We start from the raw sequence: 22,001 nt of genomic DNA, 5'->3' as shown, positions 1-22,001 counted from the left end.
ACCAATATAAATGTGTTGATACCAGTCAAATGTCAGACTGAAGATACAGATCACATCCCATTCCGTTCTAAGTGTCAACGCTGAATGAAAATAAATTTAACTGAATGGTAATACAAGGGGAGGGGTAACTTTTATACATTATGTCTTATCGTAATTGTTTGACCCCTTTTGAATCTTCAGATTATATTTAGCTGTATTTAATATCTTTATTTGTTTTGCTTTGATATCAACTGAACATGCTGAATATAAAAGTCAATGTTTGCCATTATCATGACAATACAGGTATTCCAAATCTAGAGGGCCGATATTTGGATCATATTTAATTTTGTGGAATTATTCTGCATGGATATGAAAGAAAAACTCATCAGCTTTTAATTGATACCCTACAGTGTATTTGTATCATCTGCACCACTCGTGACCAAATTAATTGGTGCTGAAGACAACAGGTGCAGGAACCACTTTATCCAAGTTTAGGTAAAGTGGGTAAAATGTGCGCTTGGTAGAATAAAATGTAAAAAAGTAATTTTTGGAATGAAGAGTCTAGGCATTCCTCTGAAATGGTGATTGAAAGGTTAATGTCTTATTCACCCACACTTTGAACATGGAGGGATTAAGGATATCTTGGACAGCTCATCTTACCATTGCCGGATTATTGCACAAAAAGCATCCACCTCATGTCGAGTCGGCCCTGCAAATCACCGAGATCTTGAGGAGAAATTACAAATACCTTTTTTTTAAAGTGTCCCCAAAGGAAATAATCACAGGCGCGAGGGCAACAACTTGATGTCCAAACTCCAAAGAGTTCTTTGAGTCTATCTAAAAAGATGTTGGAACGATGGGCAGGAGTGCTAGTCCGGAATCCACCAAAGATGCAAGTACACTCCTCGAACCTGCCTCTCATAATGTTGGTCCAACTGTGGTAAAATCTCCTCGTTAATCATTTGCAAGTAAATTCGCCCATTTACACTCCTTTGGAAGAAAAAGGTCCAATGAAGATGTTTGAAAGCTCAGGTATTGATGCATCTGCTCTTTTATCAAGTTTTCAAAAACTTGGAAAAAGTGATATCTGCACTTTTTGTCTTCAACGTCACTTAATTTTGTCATGTTTGGCACAAATGGCTCAAATAGGGTATCAATGGAAAGTTGATGTCTTGATGAGTTACTCTTCCACATCCATGCACAATAATTCCACAAAATTATACGATTTGAATACCAGCCTCTAGATTTGGATTACCTTTTTTCTAAAACGCACTGTAGATTCCCTGTGCAGTTTGAAAAAAAATATGCATTTGACATTTTCTCAAATTATTTAGTATTACTCACTTTATCATCTGATATATTATTATCAATATCATATAACCCATCAACGCAAACTTAATTTGAAGATAACCTCAAGTTGATTCATCCAATGGCTATGAATATTATATTGCTTTCCCAGTTGTGTGAACATGCTTTCCACTAGCATTTGTCTCCTTGCCTTGTCTCTCTCCTTCATTTCCATTCATTTTCTCTTTCTATAATTTTTTCTTCTGTAAAGTGTATCTTCTGTTGACACTTCTTAATATGTAAGTAAAGTAATATGTATTTTGATTGTATATAGGCCATCTATAATTTAAAAATGATATAGCAACAATTCAGAATTCCTGCTCTCATAATAATGTAATGTATTATTAATCATTTATAGTGTACTCTGTAAACAAACCAGAAATATCATGTGGTTTGCGAGTGCACGCAACAGAATTGTATCGAAACTTCATTGTGAAATGACTGGGATGGAATAACACTTGTCATAAGAGTCTTGCACGTAAAGTTTAATGTTTACTTCAAAATGAACTTTGACCATACCATGTGACCTCACAAAACAATAACATGCAGGTCCCGCAAGTACATCTACACTGTACCATCCAAGTTTGGCTGAAAAGTGATTTACGGTTGCAGAGTTATGTGTCATAAGAGTCTTGCACCAAAACTTTAACATTGACCAGAAAATGACCTTTGACCCTACCATGTGACCTCCGACTGCAGCATAACATGCAGGTCCCCTAAGTACATCTGCCATCCAAGTTTGGTTGAAAAGTGACTTACGGTTGCGGAGTTAGGTGTCATAAGAAAGTCTTGCATGTAAACTTTAACGTTGACCTGAACATGACCTTTGACCTTACCATGTGACCTCAGACTGCAGCAAAACATGCAGGTCCCCCAAGTCAATCTACCACCCATGTTTGCTTGAAAAGTGACTTACAATTGCAGAGTTAGGTGTCATAAGAGAGTCTTGCATGTAAACTTTAACATTGACCTGAAAATGACCTTTGACCTTACCATGTGACCCCAGACTGCAGCATTACATGCAGGTCCCCCAAGTCCATCTACCATCCAAGTTTGGTTGAAAAGTGACTTACGGTTGCGGAGTTATGTGTCATAAGGTTTGTGATGGACGGACGACGGACGGATGGACGACATTAGGATCCCCAAGTCTCGCCTTCACCTCTGGTGGGCGAGACAAAAATTCATAGGTTGTAGAAAAGCACAGCCAAAACAAAAAAGAAACTACACACAAAAAACAAAGAGGATTAGAAAACTGAACAGTATACAACATTAAACATCCTGAAATGTCAAGCATCAATGCACTTTCATATTTCCAGAATTTGCTTCCATGAAGGATTGACATGTTTCCTGTGTATATGACCCCCCCCCCCCCCCCCAAAAAAAAAAAAAAACCACCCCAAAACAACAGAAGAAAACAGGGCCGGTATTCACACAAAGAGGTACAAGAAGTATACAAAATATGTAGGAGCAAAGTACTCATAAAATCCCTGTAATCATTGTATTCAATTCGTCTCCTTTTTTTCACTTGTCACGAACTATATAAGCTGAGTTTCAAAAGAAACTTATCAAACTTACAAGGGCACTGCACAAATTCCATTTAGTCAATATGAACAATATTTTTACACATTCTAGCTCCAATAATCTTCCTAAGCACATGTTAATAATTAAGAGATTGGTCCAATCACAGAGCGGCTATAGAGCCCCTCACATCAATCGGTGTCAGAATCCCAAGTCACAAAATGGCAAAAGAAAGACAAATGAAAATGAGATTGGACAGTTTATCACATATGTCCGTAACAGGATTGTTTAAGCTGTTTTTTATTTTGTTTTTTTTGTTTAAAGTTTTTCAATGCAGTTTTTTGTGTGTCTCAAGAAAAACAAGATAACTTTACCTGAAAACTATCTAATTGATTTTACAATTAATTCTTCCCCCCACTGGTCCAAATAATAGACCGGGGGCGGTATTCTGGAACTCTGTCATAACTTTTGTAATTTCTCCCCAAGATATGACACTGCTATGATTGTCACAAATCGGTATTCTGAACATTGTCATTTCTCTGTCATATCTTTCTAAGTACCCGCCCATATTTTCACAGACAGCCAATCAAAATAACCGTTAGTTCCCTGTGAAAGCCCCTTCAACCAATAGCAAAGCTGTAGGAAAATGTTGCGTAACACTTTTTTATTCAATACGCCACTGCGTGCGGTTGCGCAAATAATTAATGATCAAGAGACACCCACGTGGGAGTGGCATGTGTCACTAGTTTATTGGTATTGTGCATACAAATTCGTTGAGTTAAAAAAAAACAAAAAACAATTGTATGCCATGGAGAAGAAGAGACACGATAATTACTCGACAGATGAGGTGGAGACTCTCACCAGCGAAGTAATCGCAAGAGAGGATTCATCCAAAAGCCGATATCATCTTCTTTAACCAATCAAATGAAGAACAATGCATGAGGGATGGTGGCAGAGGTGTCTGTGGTTGCAGGAAGGGGAAGAACTCCCGAAGAGGTTAGGAGAAAGTTCACCATTGAAAAAAGCAAAGCAATGAAGAAGGCAGCGGCTAGAAAGAGAGACTCAAATAGAACCGGAGGTGGTCCTGCTCCTGCTCCAATCCTTCATAGGTGATGATGCTATTAGTGGCTTTGTTGGTGGGATGGAAACGCCTTCCTCCAAACCACAGGATCCAGTCCAAAATGCCCTTGATACATTGCATACATTGGCCAAGCTAGCATCTGACCGAATTCAAGTTGCAAGCGGTGAGTCATTGTTTTTTATTCGTTATTTAATTTAATCTTTTAGAAGATGACTTTGACTTTGCTCTCTGTTCAGAAATTTCCTTTAACTGTAGATTATGTAATTCTTTATCCTCTTACGAAACTTTTTGATATTCTTTCCGCAATTTTTATAAAATTGACATCATTGTTTTGATTTTTATTTTAGTCTGTGGACCATTTTTTGAACTCGGGTTTAATTTAAGCTCGGGCCTAAATTCGGGAAAGTTGTGGGTCAAATAGGGAAAGCCAATTGCATGTGACACTAAACTGGAACAGTAAATAGAGAGACATTTGGTGTCCATTTCATTCATAACTATGGGATTAATAACCGAAATACTTTTTAAATATTTTTTCACCATTTAAATATAAGAAACATGTATAATGTAAACAATGATTTGAAATGTTCAGCTTCCCATAACTTTAGCAGAGTTACATGTACATCATTGGTCTTTCAATGGTCTTTCTATTCAAATCATATTCAGCTGGGATACCCTTGAGACAACAATTATTATTTGTACCTCGTTCTCTTAAGTCTTGTTCGGACCAAATCCATATCTAAACCCCCTCAAAAACCCTCCTCTTCTTCTTCTTTTTTTCTCTCTCTCTGCCCTCTCCAGTTTTCATCTCCCCATCACTCTTCCTTTCTATGCATATCTTCCACACTTCTTATGATGAAACAAGTTCATGAAAAAAAAACAATACATAGCTTATAGCTAGCTGTTGCGTATGGCGTTTGCAGCATTTAATGCTGCAAGTGTATGTATTTCCTTCACTTTGATGAATAAATTCTGCTTTAACATAAATAACTAGAAAAGAAAGTTTTGTTTCCATTTCTTTAAATGGCAAACAATAATTCTTCTAATGATCTTAATTAATCATATCTCTATATACACTCAGCAAAAAAGTTCTTGGACACTTAGAAAACTTAAAATATTTCATATAGATATTTGATTAAAGGCAAATTATTGTATGTCAACATGACCAGACAATATTTCTCTTCCAGTATGACATGACATTTTCATGTTAACAGTCATGCATGGGCGGTTAAATACTTTAAACAATAGCAATGTCAGTAAAAGAAAATTGCAAGAAATGGATCAGTCAGTGCATGGCTGGTTACAGGCATTAAACAATAGCAATGTCAGTAAAAGAAAATTGCAATAAAACGATCAGTCATTCTTTCAGTTGTGAAAGTTTATGTGGCATAAATATCCATTAAATGATAAAAGCAAACTTAAAGTCAAATACCACTCTAAAAGAGAAGAGAAAGTTATCCACCTTGGGTGCATCACTATTCCACTTGAATTTTAAGTCAAAGTTAGTCGATGAAAAAAATGTCAAATTTCAGTATCTTGGCATAAGAAGAATAAAATTTAATATTTCGTTTATCCACCCTGGCTCTGAATGAGTGCAGCACATCGACGTCGCATGCTTGTCACAAGTCGGCGAATTTGCTCTGGGGTGATTTTGTCCCATTCTTCCAGGAGATAACGCCGGACATCTAAAAGAGTGTCTCCTGGTTGAATTCTTTGATTGACCGATTTTCCTAGCTGATCCCACAAGTGTTCAATCGGGTTCATGTCTGGTGAACAAGCGGGCCATGGATCCAAGCGCTGAACATTGTGGTCATCCAGAAATATTTGGACAATGTTCGCTCGATGGGAACAACCCCCTGTTGAAATTGTTGAATGTATGCCTACAGGATGGCCATGAACCTTAGCTTTTGAATGGTCCATTTCTTGCAATTTTCTTTTACTGACATTTCTATTGTTTAAAGCATTTAACCGCCCATGCATGACTGTTAACATGAATATGTCATGTCATACTAGAAGAGGAATATTGTCTGGTCATGTTGACATACAATAATTTGCCTTTAATCAAATATCTATATGAAATTTTTTAGTTTTCTAAGTGTCCAAGAACTTTTTTTGCCGAGTGTACATTAAATTCAGAACCAGGACTAAGCCAATCGACATTGTCTCCTGATGAAAAGCATTCCCCTGAAGAAGGTGACACTCCAAAGAGAAGACGCACGAACAGTGCAAAGGGAAGAGACATCCATGACTTCGAGTCCACTTGGGAGCAATGGTTGAGTATCGAGCGAGAACACCTTCAGATTGAGCAGGAGAGACTGCAGGTCGAAAAGGATCGTTTGGCACTAGAGCAGCGTAGGTTCATCCTTGAGGAGCAACGATACCGGTAAGAGGATCTGAATTGTACAAAGAAATGTTTCGAAATACATGAAACTATGATCATTACAATTTGATATACAATTTTGACGTAAAATAACATATTATCATAGTTTCATGCCATCACAATCTCATCGAAAGTAATACCACAAAATCGCACATTTTAATTTAATTTAATTAATTATCTCATCTATTCTTGTTATTCTCTTTCTTATCATTAGCAATGACGGAGATGGGCCTCACCCAAACCTCAGGTGAAAGATTGTTTCCTGTCATACATATTGGATTCAGATGATGTCATTTCTTTTGCGTGCACAGGCCTACATACAATGTTCACTGGGCGAACCAAGTTGTAACTAGTCTATTCCGAGCTTCAAGTCCTCCACGATGATGGTTGTTCACATGTTGAGGTTTGAAGTGTTCATCAGCGATGTTCTCTTCATTCAACTCTTCTTCCATTCCGGGTAGGGGAATCCGTCTCTCGATGCATACATTGTGGAGAACACAGCAGGTCATAATAATTTTGCATGTTCTGTCAATAGAGAGAGAGAGAGAAGTTAATTAAGAAAGTACTTACTTACGAAGTGCGAAGGAAAGAAAGAAAACAAAGAGAAATAATGAGGAGGGAGGTACTTAAAGAAAAGAAAGTGGAAAAGAGAACTAAATAGTGATTAAAGAAATTAAGGAAAGAAAGATGGCAACGGAAATTTGATAGTGAGGAGAAAGACACAAAGGAAAGAAAGATAAAAGTGAAATGAATATTGAGAGAATTCCGAAGGTGAGAAAGATAGAAGGAGTAGAGAAGTGGGCAAATAGTGTGAGATTACACCGTAAAAAATATTGGGTAAAATTATAACCAGCAGGAGGGTAATTATGTGTCCAACCAATTTAGGGCAGTACATGTATTTTACCAAATGCGGGGAGCATATTGTCCAGTACGGTTTAAAAATTTGCAGCAGTTACTTTAGAATGGGCACAATGTTCATCACACTGGATAAATAAAAATGCCCAAACGAAATGCCCAATGTTGGTTGGACACATAATTACCCTCATGGAGCATTTTTACCCAATATTTTTTTAGAGTGTACGAGCACAGGGTGAAAAGTTAGAGAATCGAGGTTTTAAAGTTAAAATAGCAAGGTCAAAGAAGACCGCAGAGAATGCAAGAACACAAATGATGTTAGGATAGAAGAAGAATCAGTCAATATGAACGATTAATAGGCTTATCGAAAAAATATCAAAAATCAAATTAAACATTTATAATATCGAGATTAATATGGAAATATTAGCAGATATCTTAATTCATTTCCAAGAAAATTTTATCATTAACTATTCTTTGCAGTGATAAAATAATGTTAAGATATTTTTTAAAAAGATGATAGCAATGGATGATTTTTAATGCTTTGTGTGCATAGATTACATATAATGGCAAATATATTGCGTTATAATTGAGGCACATTGGAAAACACAATGTGACGAAGATTTAGAGTTTGTCCTATATTTCCATTGCATTATAGTCAAGAAATTGGGAAATCGATGAACTAATACACGACTTTCAAAAACAAAAGAAAAAATATATTCATCTATTACCTTTCGATGGGGTAGCACAATATACCTCCGGAATCATCTAGGCAACGGAATCGTGACTTGAGTAGACCAAAGGCCCTCTCTACACACACTCGTGTCTTCGTCAAACTTCTATTGAACCGCACTTCTGCAGGGTTCGCTGGCCTTGGGATTGGAGTGAGCAGCCAAGGTTGAAGGGGATATCCGCTGTCACCTAGAAGAAAGCAACAATGATCAATACGGTTGATCAGGATGGTGCCAATGTCAAGGGTGTTATTCGATATTAAAGGAGAATGAAACTCTTGGAGCAAGTTAGCTTTTGTGAAAGCAGAAAAATCAGAGAATAAGATCAACAAAATTTTGAGTAAAATAGGACTAGCAATAGAAGAGTTATGAGCATTTGAATGTCGTCATCACTACTGCTATGGAGATCCTCCCATTGGCAATGCGACCAAGATCTATGATGTCACAGATGAACAACTCTCCCCTTTTGGACGCTGAAAATATACCCCAAAACATCTCTTTTTGCTCATTCTAATCATATGACAAACGATTCATCAATGATATAATGTTGTGAAACCTCTGTACTTGTCCTCTCATAAAGAGAACACCTCACCTTGTGATAGACTCTATAAAAGTGAGAATATAAGTGAAATAAGTACTAAAGTAATGAGGGAGTTGTACGTGTGTGACATCACAGATCTTGGTCGCATTGCCAATGGGAGGAACTACATGGCATTAGTGATCTCAATATTCAAATGCTCATAACTTTCTTATTATTCATTCAATCTTCCTCAAACTTTCAACAATATGTTTCTTTGATTTTTCTCTTTGATATGGATTCAGCTGGTTTCAAGGGTTTCATTCTCCTTTAAAAGTGAAGTGATTTTTTTTGTTCTTGAAAAATAATACAAATGAACAAATATCGAATTGAATGGAGCAATACTATTTTACAAATAAATCAATGTGTTTGGTCTTTGAGTCCTGCATGTATTTTATAATTGTGTAAATACATATTTTTTTATCTAATAGAATGATTAAATCTCGAAAAAAGATTCAGATAGTACATATTGTCGCAATAATATTCCCGAATGCCTTGGTCTTTTAAAACAAGGCATGTTATTGAAAATTATTTTTGAAAATAACAATGAGAACCTTGCCTTACCCAACAACCAACCAGGAGCGATTTGACCTTCTCGAAAATCGTTGTACACTTGACTGTTGTCCCAAATGAACGCATCATGTGTTGAGCCCGGCCATCGGATGACGATGTTCGTCAAATGCATCTGTTGGTCAACGATAGCTTGCATGTTGATCGAATGTCGATCCTTTCGATTAACGTACAGATGCTCGTTCTCTTTGGGCGCTCGGATGGCGATATGCGTGCAGTCTATGCAACCTAGAGTGTTCCGCATCTGGGCCATCACGGCAAATGATGCCTTTTTGGAGGCAGATGACCCATGCCTCCAAAATTGATGAAGTCACCCGCTCTTGCAGATATGGAATCAGTGACAGCGGCAATCGAGCGGCTCTGTGAGCTCTGACATATCCCAGCTACATCGCCAGCTACATTCTGAAAGCTGCCGCTTGCCAAAAACCGAAGTGTGGTTGCCATTTGTAGCTCGACGGTGAGTGTGTTTTCTCGAGACCTTTGAAAGACGTTGTCATTTCTTACGAGATCGCAAAGAAATCTGAAATCATTGAATCCCAGACGATAATTCCTCCGAAATGTGTCCTCTGGAATATCATACATGGATAACCGTTGTCTATCTTGTTGTCTTCTGGCAAGTTCATTCTGTGTTAGAAATATAGCTGCCATGATATCGGCATACAAGTTTAATACGCAAAGCCAAAGAAATGACAAAATTTATGACTGCTCGAACCTGTCACAAATAATTGTCATAAATACGGTATAATAAATAATAAAAGTTACATTTATATAGCGCATTACATCAACATTTCAATGCGCTTTACAATAACAAATTAATATACATGTATATAATACTTTACAAAAATCTGAGTTCAACATAATTATATACATTACTGATAGCATGTTCTGGTATTATTATTACATCAGTTCAAATTCAATCTATTCATTTAAGTAGGGCTAAGGTGAAAATGTTACGCCCTATCATTGAATACACAAAAATTGCTTAAATGTATGCATCATAATATAGTCATAATAATAATGACATTTAAATAACTTAAGTACCACATAATAAAGATATTAAGAAATTAAGGAAGAATTAAACAGAAATGTCTTTAGTCTGCTCTTGAAAGCATTCACAGAAGGAGCATCACGGATTTGGGTAGGAAGTCTATTCCAGAGAGTGGGTGCGATTGAAGAGAAGGCGCGATCGCCGTATCTCTATTACTTTTGAAATGACAAAACTTACGACATCCACCAGAATACCGATTTATGACAATTTTTTTTCCAAATATGCATAAAAATGCGCTTGAATCAAGCGCGTTAATGAAGCGCGATATTTTTGGCGCGCTAAAGAGATGAGACAAACTTTATGACAATATTTGTGACAAAAGTTATGACATCCACCAGAATACCGACTCTGTCATATCTCTGAGATACAAAATATTGAGAAAAGACAGCGTTCAGAATACCGCCCCAGGTTATTTTTTGGTTTTGGTGTTAGCTGATGAGGGGGGGGGGGGTGAATCAACCCCCCTTGAGATCACGGCCATGCAAACGCCGTGAAAATTGGCATGATAATAGTGTGGGATGTAATCTAATAGACTGTATGGTTATTTTTTCCTAAATCATCAGACTTTTATTTATATGGATAAATTATGCTAATTCATGAGTAAATCATTTGCCCGCGGATTTTCATCTCACCGGAAGCATGTACCAAATGACGTCATTTAAACACGTTTACGATTGCGGTCCTGTTTATACTTCCCAGAAAGCCTGATTCTGGTCAAACGACGTTTAGAAATGCACCTTATTGTAAACTTACGATCGGCGTTCTGAAACGTCGTTTAAATGAAAGGAAGCATGGACGCAACCGTATGAAATCACGTATGAAATTGCTGATTCTGGCCTGAAAAGTGGAAGCATAAACACGGCCTTAGTTACATAATGTTGAGTGATTTTTAACCGCATACCCGGGCATCGTAAATTTGGTCCCAAAAGATGCGCAAGACTTCAAAGTAAAAACTTAGCAGGCGGTACAGTCTAAAAATTTCGCGCAGAGGAACGGTCAAGGGGGGGGGGGTGATTGATTCAACCCCTCCCTCTGTTTAACGATTAACCCTAAAACAGAATGGGGGGGCCATCATGGTCCCCCTCAACGTTTCATGCGATATTTCCAAAAAGCAAAAAGATAGCACCACAAAATTGTAGGATTTTTTTCTTTGAAGTCTCGCGCAACTCTTGAGAGACCAAATATGCGACATACGGGTATAGCATCGCGACGTCACGTGACTTTTTAAGAGACAATGTCATGCTGAATATGGCTCATTTTTACGGTATACTTTGTGTACAAAGTCTATGGGAGATGAAATTCATAAAAGGGTGATTATTTTTCGTTCTAATTGGTCTGCTTAATTTATTTAGGGTTTAATTTAGTTGCTAATACCTCAGTCACATTTGCTACGGCCGCCGTAGACTCTAGGGTCGCCGCATGGTGTATTTTTTAATTTATGGAGACAGAAAATCTGCGGCTGACGTATGTCCTTGAAATCATGACGTACAGTCCCCGTAGGGCGACCCTGCGCTGGCCGTAGGTTTTTGACAAATACTACGGCAGACGCGAGGTGGCCGCAAGGCGCACTCACGGCGGCCGCAGGGGGACTATACATGCAGTGAGTATACAATGAATTGCTTGTCACACTCATCATGATATTTTACATTTGACATTTCATTTCAGAAAGTTTCCAAAGTGTACATACCATGCCCACGTGCGTATTCTGGGCGGGAGGGGGGCTTTCGGGGCCCGGGCCCCCGGGTAGGCGAAAAGGGGGGGCCAAAAAGCGGGAGGGAAGAAAGGGAAAGAAAAGGGAGATAAAAAAAGGAGGGGGAAGGAGGAGAAAGGGAAAAGGGAGAAAAGAAAGAGAGAAAGAAAAAGGAAGGGAATAAGGAGAGAAGAGAAGAAGAGAAAGAGAAAATAATAAAGTATCTATGTGCAAAGTATGATGAAAATGACATGGATTTTCAATGTTTGGGAGCAAGACTACGGAACCATTCGCATTTTAGACGGTATTAACAGACTTTTGCTTGTTTTCGGCGCATATTGGGCTGTTTCAAGCAACTCGCTATACTTTTGACACTGATAATTTGAAAACGAGCACATGGACCCCATAGTTTAAATGTCTTGACTTCTCCAAAATATATTCCTCTACAAATCTAGAGAGTATGATGAAAATGACATGGATTTTGAATGTTTGGGAGCAGGACTAAGGAACATTCGTATTTTAGACATTTTGGATGGTATTAGACTTTTGCCCGTTTAAGGCGCATTATAGACTGTTTCAAGCCAATTCGCAACATTTTAGACACTGATAGTTTGATAACGAGCACATGGACCCCATATTTTTAATATTTTAATGTCTTCAAAATATATTCCTCTACAAATCTAAAGAGTATGATGAAAATGACATGGATTTTGAATGTTCGGGAGCAGAACTACGGAACCATTTGTATTTTATACATTTTGGACGGTATTATCAGACTTTTACTTGTTTCGGCGCATTTCAAGCCAACTCGCAATACTTTAGACATGTTAGACACTGATAGTTTGATAACGATCACATGGACCCCATAGTTTGAATATCTTGACTTCTTCAGAATATATTCCTTTACAAATCTAGAGAGTATGATGAAAATGACATGGATTTTGAGTGTTTGGGAGCAAAACTACAGAACCATTCGGATTATAGATGGTATTATTAGACTTTTGCACGTTTTGGGCGCATTTTCGGCGATTTTCATGCCAACTCGCATCATTTTGGACACTGAGAGTTAAAAAACGGGCACATGGACCCCATATTTTTAATATTTTAATGTCTTTAGAATATATTTTTCTACAAATATGGAGAGTATGATGAAAATGACATGGATTTTGAATGTTTGGGAGTGAAACTACGGTACCATTCGCATTTTAGACGGTATTATGCACGTTTTGGACGCATTATCGGCGATTTTCATGCCAACTCGCATCACTTTGGACACTCATAGTTAAAAAACGAGCACATGGACCCCATATTTTCAACGTCCCTACACCTTCGATATGCATTCCTCTACAATTTAACCGAATTTGATGAAAATTACATGGATTTTGAAAAAAGTGCAGCTTACAAAATACTTTTTTTATTTTTGAGTAGATTCACGTCTTTGAAGATTTGTTTTTTCCGAGTTTTTGCACCATTCTTGCCAAATGAGGGCGCTGCTGACTCCAAATAGATATAGTTTTACCAATTAAAAGACTTTCTCTTACTTTGGTATACACTTCGTTTTATATCTTGAAAATTTGATGAAGTTTGATGCGGTATCCACTGAGTAAAGATGATTTAAACTCATTTGGTGAATTCGTGAGGTCTAAGAGAGGCATGATTCTCTTGATTGCGCAAGATTGCATGTCATTCAAATACGGCGACTTTGAAGACCCGTAGAAAAAAAATAAGCACATGAACCTATATTATTTTTGGCATTTTCATACTGCATAGATACCAAAGTAACTCTGCAAAATTTGGTGAAAATGACATGGACTTCACTTTAATTGTGGAACGTCCTTAACATGATGTTTTTATGACCCCGGCTTTAGAACGGCTATACCTTGATCGAACGCTCGAGCATTCGAGGAATTTCTTCCTACCGGGTACGCATTCACCTGACCTGGGTCGAGTGCAGCACAATGTGAGTAAATTTCTTGCTGAAGGAAAACACGCAATGGCTTGGATTTGAATCTATGTCACTCTGATTGAAAGACGAGTCTTAACCACTATACCATGACGCCCCCACGCCCGATCGGGAAAATATGGATGGCATTGAAAATACCCCCTCCTCCCTATTGGCGAAAGCTAAATCCACCCTTGGTAAGAAATAAAAGCTCCCATCCATATAATTCTAGTAGGGCTTACTCTGATGAAAGTGCTTAAATATCTATGCTTCCTGGTCACATTTGTTCTTTTAAAAAAGTGGTATTACATCATATTCATGGATATTTTGATTTTTTATCAACACATCATTAAAAAAGTGGTCTGCAGTTGCCCTTTTTCATGTGATTATGAAATAAGATAATTCAACGTGCATTTGAGGCACCTGTTTGCCTGACAGGGAGGGGGCACCATTTTTTTTTCGAAAAGTACACAGGGGATAAAATTAAAGGTCAGGCCCCCGAGGTGCAAAATCCTAGATACGCGCCTGGTGCCTCCCAAGCAGATAACACAAAAGGAGAAGGGGACAGGAGGGAAGAACACAAAGGCAGCCGCATGACCACCGTACACTCGACGTACGGCCGCCGCAGACCGTTCTACGCCATGGCTACGGCTAGTCCAATTTCTACGGCGAGCGTAGAAAAGAAAAAATGTTATAACTCCGCGTTAAAATTCTACGGCCTGTAAAAATTAGGAATCCGCTGTACGTCGACCCTGTGGCCACCGCAGATTTACTGCGGCCGCCACAGAAATATCTCGAATTCAGGTATCTACGGCCGCCGTACGCCCGCCGAAGAGCAAATGTGACCAAGGTATGAATGGTCTGTAATAATTTTCATTGAAAAAAACAACGAAAAACAAAAGATGAAAAAACAAAGAAATACATACATGTAAGAAAAATATTGGCTTTCGCAATTTTTCGTTGTGGAAACCTTTAAATTAGATTACAAAGATGGCATCTGCAAGAAAATCTGAAGTGAAATTGTATGTTAAATATGCAAATAATGTTTTTCATGAATAAATTTGCATATTTTATTCATATTAAATAAAAATAATTATTTTCAGAATTTTTTATATACATGTACTAGCTTGTAGTTTATGTGGTAAAGAATGTGCATGCCAAATTTCTGTGCGATTGTGCGAATGGCGGCCAAGATCAGAAGGGGGCATCATGGCCACCACCCCCCAGTCCTCATTATCTCAAATAGCCCAGTCCTTTTAGAGTTAAGGTGTGTACTTACATTTGTAAAGCTGTAAAAAGTTGAGTAACTTTCATTATAGTTTCCAGGTAGATCATGACTCACATAAAAGAAGAGATAATAAATGCACCAGCCAAGTATTACACAGTAGTAACCACTGCAGTAGGAGAAAAGAGATTATCAATAGAATAGATCAATGGCATGAACACATGTATGCAGATCTTAAACAACCATCATACTTTCATTCTCTATGTGAAGGTACATATTTATTTTTTAATAATCAAATCAAATTTCTTGGAAGTTTCCTACATAGGTCATTCTGCATAAATGTCTCATTGTTTCCCCTTTTAACTGGAACTAGTTGGCCCTGCAAATCCCCCCACGTACTTCAGTTGTCAGTTTACTGTAGAGAAAACATGCGAAAACTGTATCCTTTACTCAAGTAGATAAACTGAAGTCCAACTCCCAGCTAACCTTCACATTATCTGAAGGCATCGACAGGCGGTTGCCCTCACTAGTTGCCCGGGGGGGGGGGGGCCAGTCAAATATATTGCTGTACACACGGGTGACCAAAAAATGCGTTTAAAGGGGTGTTTTTTCAGTTTTGAAGGCGGGCCGCACGTTCACTCGTTAAAAGGTATCAAAAACACAGATTAAAAAAAGGGGTAGTTTTAAAAGATTGGTCAATGGTCAATCGCAGGGTCAAACGTATTTAGGGTATGTTTTTTTTCCCAAAGCTTTTTTTTTAAAGACAAGCCAAACGTGTTTAGGGTATGTTTTTTTACCCAAGGTTTTCCCCAGGGTCATATTCTGACGACAACTTGTTTAGGGGCAAAAATGTGTATATAAAGCCCGCTAAAAACTTGTTTAGGGAGTGTTTGGAAATAATTTGGCCACGCATGTGTACAGCAATACATTTGACTCCCCCCCCCCCCCCCCCCGGGACTAGTTGTTATGCTGCCCTCACGTTTTCCCCCATCACCGACAGTGGTCCAATGCTTTGCCCTTTTATGAAACCGTCAGTGCCATTTCAAGCTGAAGCACAATAACACATGCAGCGGCAGAGCTTTGCAAGATGGCCGGTGGCCACTCACCGTCTTGCGCTGCCCACGTACAAAGAAAATCGGAGTCAAGAAATGACAAGTTCAAATGAAGAGATGAAGTAAAGTAAAATGTTTTTGTCAAATCACTGTCAAATCAATAAGCTGATATAGTATAATAATGTTGCATCTCTGGACTAGACGACCGACAATGGAGTATAACTAAACCGACATGGCCTACAGCAGCGAAACAAATTGTGATCGAAAAGAACTACACCGCCCGACTGAGCACACGCCCTTTATATCCTTCTTGGCTCAAACACCACATGGCGAGAATCCCTTCCCCAAATCAGTCCTATCACCTTTGTTGCAATGCGCCAAATTAATCCACCTGTAATATTAGGGTATAAAATGGAATTAATTAATGTGCGTATTCTGATTCCAAATCCAAGTTCTTCAGCTTTCCATTATCTTCTCTCTTACGTAACTCTCTCTTCACCACTCCCCTAACTGATCTCTCTATCAACTTTCCTCTCTCTGCGACTCTCACACTCTAACCACTCCCACTACAGCTCTCTCAAGACTCTTACTCAATTCTCTCGTTCTACGACTCTCTTATCTTACAGCTCAGTTATCTCTTGCACTTGTTCACTCTCTCTCTCTAGTTGCTGAAGAATGCAAGCGAGCCGGAAAACAGGAAATCAGAAGCAGAATAGAAAAATATTTAAGTTCAGCTGGACTGTCCATAAATTCTAATTCAGTATTCAATTGTACTCTTCCAAATCCATTGAGTCCCGAGATATACAGTCAGTCCGCAAGCCCTGAAAAAGTAGCTTCCTTTATCCAAGTGATATTCATGACAAGAGAGTTTTTGCATAGTTAATGAGCTTGGTGCGAACCAAAACACCTCTTTTTATTCGGCCATTGCTGCTCTAAATATTGACAAAATTTCATGTTTTTGGTATCTTTGTAAAGAAGAAGAATCATTCTTTCAGGTCATGTGTTTGGATTTTTAAAAGAATTTTGTAATATAGGAAAAACTTTTGATCTAAAACATGAAACAAAATATTTTTTTTTCATGCAACAAAAGTTGTTGTTTTCACACTTAATTTGTGTTTAGGCACAAATGATTTTTAAATCATGATAAAGCTGAAGATCTAAGCTTTAATATGATATAATTTTTATAAGAAGATGTATTTTAGATGGGTCAGCAGCCAGCTTTTCATAGGCAAAGTACATTTTGCAGCTCAAAAACAAGAATACTGCGCTCTGATTGGTCATAGACCACACACCCACGCAAATTCCAATGTTCCCCACACTGGGCCTCTGCAAGGTCACACTCACCATGTGGTAATCTCTTCAAATTACCCGCGCCTGTTTGTTTTGAAAACAGTATTCAGCCAATCAGAACTCTGGATTTTATGTTACTCAGAAATTTCAGAAATCTCGTCTTGCATCTTGATGGAAATAACTGGCTGCTGACCCATCTAAAAGATGCCACATATCAAGAGTGACATTGTAAGAAAGTATAGAGTTTGAGCTTTCTGATGATATAAATAATGTTGGTGCCTAAAACACAAAATGTTGCACAATTTGCAAGTGAAAACAGAGGAAGAAAATTCTGTTTGATGCATCTTTTCAGGTAAAAAATTCACTTATTTATCAAAATATTTCATTCAAAAGAAATGACCAATATAAAAGGGTAACATTTACTCTTGCCCATGGTACAAAAATAATCAATATTACTCAAGGAGAAAGTGGTTAAATTCTTTGAGAAAGAAAGTCTCACAATTCACGAGATTTTGCAGGGACATGAATTCAGCCACGAGAGGACTTGGATAAATCTTGCTCATTTGCTCATTAACACAGGGGCTTGAGGACTGACTGTATACTAATTCTAAATCCCACACAGCCCGAATGCCTAGCAACCATTCAGTTTGAATTCCTTCACTACCACATTCCAAACACAGCCGGCCTGACCCAGAAAACCGGCAACTAAAATTAACACATTATGGAATGTAAACAGTACAAGAAGGCAAACAAACTTTTTACCAAAACAACCAAATCTCTATTTTCCACCCCGCTATACACATTCAAAGAATCGGTACATGTTTAAATACTCTCAAAGACAGACTTTCAAAGAATCAATGTTCTAACATAATCTAGCTCAGCTTGGTAACTAGTAGAAATGGTATGGTACCCTTACCCGACACACAGGTGCAGGGCCCAGGCAGCCGCAATTACTGTGTGTAGAACTCCCAAGATCCGTTTGGACCGCATGCATGAAGGTCTCACGCGCGTAAAACATTCCCCATAGACTTGTGTGTTAAAATGGCACTTAAGAAAAATTCATAAAAAATAAATGTGAAATTAGAGGGTCGAATATTTACTACCTTTGGATAGGATATATATCTGACATTCCATATCTGACCAGAGAAGGGTATAGTAGCCAGCTCATTTTAAAAATAAATCACCATTTATGAAGATAACTATGATGGGATCAAATTCATCAACTGAAACAGTAAAATAGCCCCAATTCATCCGCCAGTCAAAAAATAGTTCCAAATCATTGATATATCTTCCCAATTTGGGCAAAGGAAGTTCAGTAGTTACCATTTCTAGAATCAGTGTTAGATTTTGAATCATATTCATACACTTTTGTCAATCAGCAATATCAAATTTAAACTAGAACTGCAATCGTTTCAGAACGATGTGCATGCATTGACGCGTCTGATTGAAAGGTCAAGTCCACCTCAGAAAAATGTTGATTGGAATCAATAGGGAAAAATCAGACAAGCACAATGCATAAGAAAGTTATGACATTTCAAAGTTTCGTTTATTTTTAACAAAATAGTTATATGAACGAGCCAGTTACATCCAAATGAGAGAGAGATGATGTCATTCACTCAAAATGGCGCATGCACTGTCATGCATGAATGATTTTTGAAAATGAAATAAGAGGTACACAATAATGCATCATAGACAACATGTCTACCAAATCATGAATTTGGATGAGAAGCGGAGGCAGGGGAGGACTAACAAAAATTACATGTTCATCAAAGTGGATTTTGGTACATTTTGCCCTCCATAGGAAGTTACATTCTCGAGTCAAACAGATTTCGTCCATTTTTAGACCATATGGCCGCTCAACAAAGAGAGAGAAGGGAGAGAAAGACACAGAGAGAGTGTTATGAATAAGCATACAAATTTCCCTGACAGTCATTAACGTAACTCAGTGTAAAGTACATAGCAGAACGATGTGCACGCATAATACGTTATGCCATTGACATTGTGTACAATTCTGTTGTTGATAATGTGTGCGTTGTGAGTAGTAGTATACCATGTGTTCAGATTGGCTTATCTTGAAATTTTCTGTTGTAACCTATGTCGTATTTGGTATCACTGGAAAGAGCATTCCCATGCGGTGACATTGATACCCCTTTTAATTGTGCGCAAGCAATAGACCGGAAGTAAATGCCATATAAAGAAAGACATTAAAAATGACAGTTTTGCAAAATAATCTTAAACTGACGTCAGATTTTGTCAGTTTCTGTCACAAAAGGTTAACGAACGGTTAAAGTATATATCAATACTCATATCTGCCAAGTTAGAAAGGATAAGCTTCAATAATAAGGAAATAAGAGCTAGTTGAAGTTGTGCTGGCATTATAGTGCATTTTTGCGTATTTTGCTGATTTTCGGGAGCATTTTTCAGATATTTCGTCAGTTGTAAGGTATATATTTTTCTAAATGGCATGAAAGGGCATATCTTGAACACCCTAAATCTAAAAAAGGGTACGGGTTTGGCCATGCATGACGCAATGAGGAGCATTCAAAGGTAAGTGTTTTTGAAACTTTAGAGGGCGCTATTTCAATAACGGAAAATCAATGATGCGTATAAACTATACCGTATGTATGATATGGTACCAGTTTCAATTCCTGAGAATATGAGCTCAAAATGAATAAAAACAAGAAAGTTATGGCTATTTTACGATTTTTTTACTTTACATTTCAATAAATATGACGTTTTTGAAGGAAGGCTATTTCGGATTTGAATTTAGGGCATGAAGATGGCATTTTGAAGGTCAGGTTATACGTCGCAGATGATGGAGCAATTCTTTGACTATCTATAGCAATTTGTTAGTCCAACACCCACTTGGTCCAATTGACAGTTGGTCCAATATCCACGTGATCTGACATTGGTCCAATGCCCACTTGGCCTAATGCCCATTTGGTCTAATGCGTATACAGTCATGTAAGTCTACGCAATGGCGTAGTAATATCAGGTGTGAACGCCCCGGCTCTTGCCTGTCATGCCACCACACATGCACACATTCACCCCTTTTGTGAAAACTACTGACTTTCCCAATGTTAGATATACAATTACAACACCAAAAGTGATTAAATTTGAGAAAACTGGGCATAAGCTGAATGCGTTGCAGAGATGGTAATCAAAATCAGGCTAATAATATATAAATTGCTATTTGCGTCGAAACAATTGTCGTTCATCCTATATTGTGCTGTGTTTTTTCCTACCACTCTTTTTTTTACCGGGGGGGGGGGGCCTATTCACCCCCTGGATCTGCACCTGCCCCAGTTATTAGACCCAAGTGGGAATGGACCAAATGGGTATTGGACCAAATGGCAATGAATTTAGATGAACTGGCTATTGGGACAAAGAGGGTATTGGACCAAGTGGGTATTTGACCAAATGGGAATTGGACCAACTGGCAATGAATTTAGACGAACTAGCTATTGAACGCAATGGCTCATGGAAGAAGTGTCTGTTAAATGAAGTTGCATTTAGATGAAATGGCTCTTCGAGGAAGTTGCCATTGGACGAAATTACTATTTTATAGACGAAGTGGTTTTGCGAGAAGTGCCTCTCAGACAAAGTGTCTACTGGACGAAATGGCTCTTAGACGAAGTGGATTTTGGGCGAAGTGGCTCGTAGACCAACTGGCTATCGGACGAAATGACTATTGAACAGAATGATAATGGACCAAACGGCATTAGACGACATAATCATTGAACAAAATGGCGTTGGACAAAGAGGCAAATCACCCCCCCCCCCACACAGACAATACTACCACTGACTTTGTCTCTATTAAACTCAATATCATAATCATCAGACTTTACTCCATTATAATCGTGAAATCTGGTTTTTAATTTGTTATCAAAATATGCATATTGTCCAAAATGTGCATGCACATCACGTTTTAACTGCACATTTTGGTAACAAAAAATCCTGACAGTCATAGGTGCACAATTGGCACATTTTGGTAAATTACCAAAATGTGCCGTAACACTCCTCTTACCTAAGTCAACAGAAGAGAATACTTACCCTATTCCTAAGTTGATGATTGCAATCCAACCCCCAGCCCATGCACTCTTTGGCCCTGCAAGCTCTTTGAATGAAGATATAGGACCCTTCTTGGTGTATCGACCGGTACCATACTCAATCAGGATAATAGGGATCGACCAAATGAACAGGAATACTAACCATACCAGTAGGAACTGCAAACAACCTGACAAAATAGAAAAAAAAAATATAACATTCTGACTAAACAGGCATGGGTTTGGCATGTCTATTCAAATGTTGCATTCCTTTTTTGCGAATCACTTGATGGCTCTGCACAGTCAAGGGATCACCCTATGGTCTACCCTAGCTTTGAGGACTCCGTCACGATGGTGATATTTTATTAATATTTTTGACATTGTATTTACATCACGGAGCCTTGAGACGGTGGGCACATGTATAAAACTGTATTGCGAGGGATGTAAACAGGCCATTCTCAGATAAAATGTTCAATTCTAAAGCCCAAGGGGGCCACTTCCATTGACGAGTGGATACCATGCGCGACCATGGGGTCTCGAAAAGCACCCTAAACACGTAATTTCCATATTCTGAAAATGCACCCGTTAACAAGTATTGGCGTGTGAAACCCTACCCTTAACAAGTATTGGAAACAAAACGATACTCTTGGCAAGTATTCCCTGAATTGAACCCCTA

At 38.2% G+C, this 22,001-nt stretch overlaps 1 protein-coding gene across 3 annotated transcripts; it reads right to left on the bottom strand.

The window, feature by feature from the left end:
* Positions 1 to 1,535: 1,535 nt before the first annotated feature.
* On the bottom strand, positions 1,536 to 21,518 carry LOC129263841 (putative nuclease HARBI1). Of its 3 annotated transcripts, none has more exons than XM_064100685.1 (6): positions 21,333 to 21,518; positions 14,992 to 15,106; positions 9,027 to 9,673; positions 7,886 to 8,075; positions 6,624 to 6,827; positions 1,536 to 6,315 (listed from the first exon to the last, which is right to left on the bottom strand). In XM_064100685.1, exons 3-5 carry the CDS (start codon positions 9,283 to 9,285, stop codon positions 6,629 to 6,631), a joined length of 648 nt encoding a protein of 215 aa, XP_063956755.1. In that variant the 5' UTR covers positions 9,286 to 9,673; positions 14,992 to 15,106; positions 21,333 to 21,518; the 3' UTR covers positions 1,536 to 6,315; positions 6,624 to 6,628. The 3 variants fall into 3 exon arrangements, 2 of the variants coding, with proteins under 2 accessions (XP_063956755.1, XP_063956805.1); XM_064100735.1 differs by having other exon boundaries at positions 5,896 to 6,315; positions 9,027 to 9,656; XR_010293860.1 differs by having other exon boundaries at positions 5,991 to 6,315; positions 6,539 to 6,827.
* Between the last annotated feature and the right edge of the window lie 483 nt (positions 21,519 to 22,001).

The sequence above is a fragment of the Lytechinus pictus genome, chromosome 1, assembly GCF_037042905.1.
Source record: "Lytechinus pictus isolate F3 Inbred chromosome 1, Lp3.0, whole genome shotgun sequence".
Classification (NCBI taxonomy): Eukaryota; Metazoa; Echinodermata; class Echinoidea; order Temnopleuroida; family Toxopneustidae; genus Lytechinus; species Lytechinus pictus.
Note: the sequence above shows the minus strand (reverse complement) of the source record. Positions and strands in the feature narration are given on the sequence as shown.

Excerpts from the sequence above, each read along its gene's own strand:
- LOC129263841 (XM_064100685.1), bottom strand. The coding sequence starts at position 9,285 with ATGGCCCAGATGCGGAACACTCTAGGTTGCATAGACTGCACGCATATC. Across the intron at positions 8,076-9,026 it reads CGCTCCTGGTTGGTTGTTGG|GTGACAGCGGATATCCCCTT; the intron begins GTAAGGCAAGGT and ends GCTTTCTTCTAG. Across the intron at positions 6,828-7,885 it reads TTGTGCTACCCCATCGAAAG|AACATGCAAAATTATTATGA; the intron begins GTAATAGATGAA and ends CTCTATTGACAG.